Raw genomic sequence first — 8,401 nt, 5'->3', positions numbered from 1 at the left:
AAAAAAAAAGCCTTGTGTGACATGGGAGTAGCAAGACACATGCTCAATGAATTACAATCTGGTTCTCAAAACAGAGCTGGTGATAAGGCACTGTGGAGAGAAGAAGCAGGATCAGACTGCCCCAACATGAGATGTGGGGTTTAGTTTCCCTTACCAGTGATGTGAAGGTGATACAACACCTTCACTGTGTGAATCACAGCCCTCAAAATGTAATCACTCTGTTAAGCAGTGTGACACTACACAGGGACACACTGATGGGAAGGGGTATGGAACATCAATGGAGGGCAAACACAAACAGTCTGGCCCACATGACTGAGTTTAAATAAAAATCTGTTCAAGTAAAGCCTAGGGCTAACAAATTTTAGTTTGGCTGGGTAAGAGTTAGTTTTATTCAGTGGTCTGCTTTGAAGGGAGCATCTAACTCACCTTAAAGGCAAGTGAACAACAGAGATGTGGGGATGGACCATGCAGGCAGAGAGAAGTGGTGGCTATAGGGAACTTCAAACAGGAATGACCAACTGTAGCACTATAGGTGATCTGTGTGCTGAGCTGCCTGTCAGCTCTGCCACCCCTGGGATGGGCTCCTCTGCCCCTGGAAAATCCTGGAGAGGAGGTGGCTCAAGAGGGGTGTGCACTGTTATTACTTGATATTACAAGTTTTCCTGCTGGTCCTTAAAAGCTGCTCAGAGCAAAACTGGAGAGGTGATGAGTGGGTGTGGAGAAATCAGAGCATTCCTCTGGCTCAGTCTACAGCCAAAGAAAAATAAACAGAATGTCCCAAAGTGCCTGTTCTGCCTCCCGACTGTATCTTCCAGCAACAGCCTGAGTGCCTGCCTCATCCAGGGCACCCCATGGACACCCCAGCCCCGCACAAGGTCTCCCTTAAACAGCTCCTGGCCTGGCAGCTGTGGTAAAGAAACCAGCAAACCCTTTGATGGGCACTTTGGTACCTCTTGCTGTGATCTAAGAACAGAGGGGTGAGAACCTCCTGGCTCTCCAGGTACTTACTGACCATCATTCCCAGCCTGGAAATCGTTGCCCTCCAGCAGCCAGCCCGTGGGTGATCCACCAGGCAGAAGTAAGGACAGCAGAGCCATGGGGTACACAGAATACATGGACATGTTTTAGCAGACCGAGTACACCAAATAAATAATTCTGTACACTCTAACTTGAACATTACAGACTAATTACAATGGGTCTGACCTCATCTGACAGGACCTTAGAGTAGAGCCAGGACTCAAAAGGCAAGGCACAGAATGGGACACTTCTCAAGACAGTCCCATGAGGAGACCGACAGGATGAGACCGGAATCACCTCCAAACTGTTCCAACCCAGCACCGGAAACTGGGCAACCAAAAATAACATTGAGTGCCGGAAGATGTCCGATCCCCAGAGCTTCCCGGGAGGTGTCCTTCCGTAGTGAAAGGCAACAGGAAAACTCATCTGGGTGTTCATGCAGGAGCTGCTGGTTTGTATCACACCTCGCCGGGGCCGCGGATCTGCTCCACACTTCGCTTCCACGCTCAGCAGACAAACAGTGCAACGGCCTCTGCAACAGCAGCCAGAGCTCGCCCGTCACACACGAGGGACTGACAGCATCACCAGGCAGGGGACAGGGGGAGAAGGGACAATTGTCACCAGGCAGAGCTCCCGATGCCCTCGGCACCCCGAGGGCAGAAGGCACTGAGCTCCACGATGCCGCTTACCACCGCACATCCCTGGTGTTCACATTTATTTCTTTGGGAAGTTTCCTGCACAGTAAGGCACAGCTGACATGCAGGCACTTGCCTTGGAGTGCTGCACTCTTAATCCAGGGTGAAAGAGGAGACTGAGTGGTCAAAAAAAGCACCAAAACCCTCCCAAGAGTGGTGAAGGCAACTTGGGGCTGGGTACATGCACTGAGTGGTACAGTGACACTTTCTGGGAGAAAGCTGAGTGGTTGAGAGGCCTGGACACAACCACCCTCCCTGCAAATTCTAGGGTTCACACTGGTGCCAAAGAAGCCAATGTCTGTGCTGCTTTCCATCATTTAGAAAACTAAATTAAGTGAAAGAACTGAGATTTTAATTTATCCCACCTCAACCCCCCCCCAAATCTTCAGTATCATTATTTAAAATAATATGGCCCACACAGCCTAATTAGAAGCCTGTAACAGCCACACAGTAGCTGCCCTATGTGGTACAAGACTGAGCTGAGCCTGCACTGCAGGTTCTCAAAGGCACTATACAGAAGCTTTTACCTTGCCCCAGGACTTGCCACAGCTCCTGCAGAGCCAAACCCAGAGCTGCTGCCCAGCAGCCAAGTGAACCATCATTCCTATTCCAGTTTGTGCATCAGACAAAAGTTGGCTCTCTTAGTACTGCAGCCAAACACCCGGGTAGACAACAGGACAGAGAAATGGAGCAGGGCCTCAGAAATGGTGTAAATTACCAGAACAGAAAATATCTGGCCTAAAAGAGGAAAGTGCCCAGATTCCAAAGAAGAGTGTGAGGGTTTATCATGTCCAGAACAAACACGTGAAGCAGGCCCTACACTGCAGCTGGTTTCCACATCACTACCAAAGCAGGCAGGTCTGAGCCCTCTCGTCTGGGCTTGAGCTCCTGACAAGGCTCTCAAGCTTTCCTTCACGTACAGCTGTGTGCTTCCAAGAACAACACAGAGCAGGAGCATCTGCATGCTATCACAACTGCAGTGTTAAACCTCTTCAGGATCAAAGGAAGGGTGGTTTCTACCCCCACTAGGTTGATGTGTTAAGATTTTTAGAAGCCTGAGTGAGAAGTAAATTAAACATGGTAACTGCTTATGGAAAATACACTACGTACTTAAAAACTTGGATGCGAATCTTTAGACCTCTTAATGCAATTTCTGGAAGACTTTTTTGCATTCTTTTCCAATAACCAACAACAAAAATAATAAAAATCAAGGAACCAAGAGGCCACATTCTTTGAAGCTGTAATTCTCTCCCCCAAGAGAGTAGCCAAACTCCCAGGACAAAAGGATGGGATTGTTTTGCACAGTACTGCTAAGTTCCAAAAGACATTCTAAATTCCCTTTACTCCTCAAAGAGCATCTCACCCAGAAACAGCGAGGAGAGGGCTGTGCTTGGACAAGGACACACCACAATTTGCCACTAGGTGTCATTCCAACTCCACTTCCCCTGCGTGAACCAAAGCAGGCAAAGCAGAAGAAAACTCAGATCTGCACCCCAGCTAATACAGAGACTGCATTGCGTGGTGGTGTGGAACAGGCAGGTGTTACCTCTGTCCTCCCTGCACATTCAGGACCAGAGGAAGGTTTCCAAAAAACACTCTGCAGGCCAAATTAAGAACCACCATTAAGAGTCAAAGGACATCAAAAAAATTAAATGAAAAAGCAGAAAAAAACATTTCAGAGAGATTTTAGTTTCTAAAATCCCCCCAAAAAGGCACTCCTGAAAAGTGTAAACTCCTGAGACTTAAGACCAACTGAGCACCGAGCTGCTCCTGTGGGATGAAGACAGATGATCAAGGTAATTCACAGTGAAGAGCTTCTTAGAGGACAGATTGAAGGCACCTGGACTATGGCTCAGAATTACAGCACTTTGCCTGTCCCCAACCCCCGCACCAGACCCAAACTGGAAACATGTCTCTCTTGCAAGAATAAAAGCACCTGAGGAATTGTTCTTAAGCTGGAACTTCCAACGTGGCATTTGGACCATCACAGTTTTCCAGACTGAGTGAAAGATCACTGAGGACTCCAGGGTCACTTGGACAGAGGTCTGTTCATCTTCCCTCAGCCCACACATCTGGCTACAAAGTTCCTACAAATACTGGATTTAGGAAAACAAGAGGGAGCGAGCCAAGTGTTAAAACTGAATGATGGAAGGAAAGCCTGTAAAGATTTTTCCAAGTTTACACTGTTTTTTTCCATGCAAACAAGAAAATGTTGCATTTGTGAAAAGAATTAGAGTTCTTTTTTTAGAAAAGCCAAAGCTCTTTATGGGATGGCCTTGGTCCTCTTCCCACAAGTCCCAAGCAGTGGAGTGCCCGAGGACCGGAGACACCTCAATACCACGGAGAGGCAGCTGCAGCTATCCAGTGTTCTCATGTACATGAGGATCCTCCCTTCTGCCAATTCATCCCTAGTCACAGAGCATCACCACCAAAACCTGACACTGTCAGGAACCTACACAGCAACCTCCTGCTTCCCAAAACATATTGCAGCCCAAAGTAACCACAAACAATCGCTCCGAACTTCTCCTGGTGAAAAAACAGTTGTGGAAAAGATCAACAAAGCAAAAATTGTCACAGATGAGAAGATTCTTGTTCTGCTTTGTGAAGGTGGAGAAACAAGCCTGGTTACCCCAGAGCTTTATGCATTCCTCATCCCATAAGAGAAGGATAAAGGAACGGCATGGGCAGGCATCTGCATGATGCCTGTGCATTTTGATGATCTAGTGGTTAAGGGGAAGGGTCTCAGTTCTACAAGTCTTGGCTCAGTTCATCAGTTTGACACCCCCACACAGGCAAAATCCCTGTTTTATGGATAAACATGCAGGATAATCTGGGGAGGTAAAAGCAATCACAGTGCTTGAAGTGAGCTCCAAACACACCAAAGCCTCTTCAAGTAATGGCTCAGAACCAGAAGAGCTCTGAGGGAGCTTCCTGCCACCACCTGACCTGCAGGGCCCCCAGGGTCCAGCTGATAGTGGCCTTAGAGGGGCTCCTGCTTTTGGAGACCTGTTTGCAGTACCACGAGGGACACCAAACTGTTTATGAAGCAAAATGTAGCAAGCTGCCTGCTTTGTCAGAAATCACATCTAGTTTATAGTTCATGGTAACAAACTAGGGAAAAACAATGTGAAGAGGTAAAAGATGCTGAAAACATTTTTGTTTGCAGACCACAGAGTTGAAAAAAACCCAAAATTTGCAGAATTCTGCAGTACCTGTTAATGCTGATGGAAGAAAGACTGTGTGTGACATGGTAGGACAGGTTGCTCAGAGAAAGGGCAGCCTGCAGAGGATGTGAGGTTTTCAAAATAACAGGCAAAACCACGCAAAGGATTTCAAATTCACTCCTGCTACACATAGTGGCTGTCCTCAAGTTTCTTCTGCTGCATTCCCCACCACATGCTTGGGCACACCAGGCTATTTACAGCCCATCCCACATTTGGGGCCGGAAGCACACCCCCAGAAATCCCCCTTTCATCTTTTGCCTCAGCACAGAAAACTCAAATCTTCTCCCACTAAAGCAGCTTTGCTGTTTCCTGACTAGGAGTGACTGTGAGAGCTCCTTGGAGATGTGACTGACCACTTCAGCCCTGCTGAAACTGAAACACAGTAGCACAGGCATCAATCCTAGGAAGCGGCCAAGCTCACCAGCCCTTGAGCTTGGACTGCCTGCACCTCCAGCCCAGAGCCAAGCAAGCCCTTCCCAAGTGCACAGCACAAAGCAAATTGTGTGGCTTCGTAAGAAAAGTTTCAAGCACCAGCATTTTCCTTCACTGCTGATCTTATCTCTGCTACCATGAGAAGCCAAATCCATCCTGTGCCTGTGCCATCAGCCCCACTTTGCTGCTCTAACTAGTTGGGGAGATATCTCAGCAGGCTTGCACAAAGCTCAGCTCTGCAGCCCCCACCTCCCCTGAGAGTCCTTCATAAGGGGCCACCTCATCAGCTACGTGGCACAAGGACACCTGAAAAGCAGCTTTTTCCAGGTGAACTTAAGTCACCCCTCACAGCTCTAGGGGATTTGTACAATGTCTCCAGGGTATTGTCACTGCTGACACTCCTAGATCAGGCTTCCACTACTCAAGAGCTCACCCTGATGCTATGGAACCACTTCTGGCCACCCCAACAGCTCCCACACCGCTGTCCCAAAGCAGGGATGGCAGTGCTGGGGCAGCACAGGCACACAAAGCAGGGGAGCCCTGTCAAATCTGCAGGCAGGGAGCCGCCTGGAACCACCAAAGTCTGGTGCAGTGATGTGCTGGCAGCAACACAGTGACATGGTCAGTAACACTGTGCTTACAGTGATCATAGCCCATCCCAGCTCTGGGGTGGGAAGCACATCCCTAAAACTTCCTCCCTTTTTTCCCCTTAGCACAAAAAAACCTCAACCTTCTCAATCTTCTTCTGAAGGGTGCAAGGTGGGTAACACGTCAGAGACACAACAGAGCCACAAGAAAAACAAACCCTGCAGGACAGGCACTGGTCTTGCTGCAAACAGGGAAAGGACAATTCCAGGGATAAACCTTTGATGTCAGGCAAGTGAGCCTTGACGTCATCAGGAGGATGGCAGCCCTTGGGGGAAACCTCGCAGCTTCCCAGCCCTGGTGGAAAACTGCTGTCTGGCATCTCTTTGGTGAGGAGCTGGTGGGCAGCACACCAGTGAGTCAGAGCTATCCCACTTCTAACTGCACATGACTCATTCCAGTTTCACTGCAAAGGCACCACGGAGTCTGACTAAACCAGCTCAAAATCTGTGTATACATAATTTTTAAATACATATACACCCCCACACGTGTATGTGCACACATGGGCGTGCATGCACAGACACACTAAGCGATTTCTTCTTTTTTCCATACACAAATGTGAGAAACTAAACGCTCTGCAATTAATAAATAACTATGAACAACCAAGCTCCTGGGCTACAGAAAGAGCTCTTCTCCCCACGTGGCTCCTTAATTTGTGCATTCCTTGAGGCTCTGAGCCCACAAGGACTCCCCCGTTCCTGGCACGAGACCCCGTGGCACGGCTCGCAGGGTGTGACGGCCACCACAAGGTTCCCTCTCCTCTGCACGGGGTGAGGGGGACACCTCCTCATGGGTGGGGGGAACGCCTGGAGGGAGGGAGGGAGGAACCTGGCTGTTCCTCGCTGAGTGTGTGCACACCTGCAGCACAGAGGAGACCTCTGGCAGGGCGCTCAGCCCGTGTACTGCTGCTGGTAGCGCAGGTTGAGCTCCCGCAGCTCCCGCTCCCGCACGCGGCGCGACTTGTTGGATTTGGTGGAGCGGCTGGAGCGGGTGGACTGCGCTGACTTGGTGCTCTGGCAGCGGGAGGACGCCCTCTTGAGAAGGTTTTGCGAGATGGAACGGTGCAGGTTCTTCATGGAGGAGGAGGCGGCCATGCTGACCACCCACGGGTGCTTCAGGGCCTGAAGAGCCGTCATCCTGTCACTGGGGTCCACCGTGAGCAGGCGGTCGATGAAATCCTTGGCCAGGTTGGACACACTGGGCCAGGGCTGAAACACAAAAGAGATGGTTGGAATGAAACATCCCGGCACAGCTTTACTGATTAATTAATTCCTCCCATGTCTGCAAGGCGCTTTGGGGCGTTGTGCTGCTTCCCTTCTCTCTTTTACCCTCGACTCTTCCAAGCTGTAACTAGCAGTATCTGCCCAAGAATGAGACACAACTACTTCACGTTAGGGGAAGAGGCTGAAGTATGGAAAACATCTGCAGGTACACAGGTGCAGAGTACATCCCTCCAGCAGCTGGATTCAGGCACTCAGTAGCTCCTCCAGCCTGCAGACACTTCCACACCCACCGCCCACACTCAAGGGTCTCAGTCAGATCCAACCATCTCTCCAGCACTGGCCGGGACTTCCCTGGTCCACTGGGTCCCCAGATCCTCCTGGAGTTTTGTCCTTGTGTCCACACACACACACATGGACACCCCCAGCCTCCAGGCCCTTTCCCCCTTGTCCAGCCCCATGTTCACCAGCAGTCACACACTCAGCCGCACACCCAGCACACGCCTGTGCTTGCTCCAGCTGCTGCACCGTGACACACACAGAACCATGAACCAACCAGGCTCTCAGAACCATGGCCTGCTCCAGCTGCTGGTCCTTCCTGCCTCATCTTCTCACAGCAGCTCCCAAAGTCACACAACTATTAGAAGACACAGAAGTACAGTAACTGTATCTGATTGCTGACCCTCCCCTGTCCAAGTGTCACTGCAGGGACAGGAGCCGTATCAGAACCCCCAGGATTCTGACACCAGACCCACAGGGCTCTTCTGACTCTTCACCTTAAGGCACACATCTAGGGAGGAAGCACTGACCTCTGCATTGATCCTGGAACCAAAACTAGGCAGAATTTTCTGCTGTGGAACTTGGTCTCGCTCCCACATGGAAATTTAGATGTTGCTACTCGTTAACCCTGCAACAGCAGCTCAGCCCAGCTGGAAACAACCCCCATAAAATGTTCTAAATATATAGAAATGTGAGATATAAGAAATTTTCAATAATGTTTACCATGGAAAGAGGAAGGAATTTGTTTTACAATAGGCTAGTTTTAAAGAAACTAGCCCAAAATAATTAATTAGTCCTATAATAAATATCCTCCCAGCACACCCAAGAATGGCCATAACAACTTATGAGTCAAACATCTACAGCCACAAATGTTGAATTGTTTAATTTC

The 8,401-nt window shown here is 49.5% G+C and overlaps 1 protein-coding gene across 2 annotated transcripts in view; it reads right to left on the bottom strand.

The window, feature by feature from the left end:
* Nucleotides 1-1,101: 1,101 nt before the first annotated feature.
* PSKH1 (protein serine kinase H1) overlaps nt 1,102-8,401 on the bottom strand; it is a 30,401-nt gene continuing 23,101 nt past the window's right edge. For both annotated transcript variants that reach the window (XM_015639654.1, XM_015639652.1), the window contains exon 4: nt 1,102-7,221. In XM_015639654.1, coding sequence (XP_015495140.1) covers nt 6,904-7,221 — 318 coding nt within the window. In that variant the 3' untranslated portion in view covers nt 1,102-6,903. The remainder of the gene's footprint in view (nt 7,222-8,401) is intronic.

Source organism: Parus major, chromosome 11, assembly GCF_001522545.3.
Source record: "Parus major isolate Abel chromosome 11, Parus_major1.1, whole genome shotgun sequence".
Classification (NCBI taxonomy): domain Eukaryota; kingdom Metazoa; phylum Chordata; class Aves; order Passeriformes; family Paridae; genus Parus; species Parus major.
Note: the sequence above shows the minus strand (reverse complement) of the source record. Positions and strands in the feature narration are given on the sequence as shown.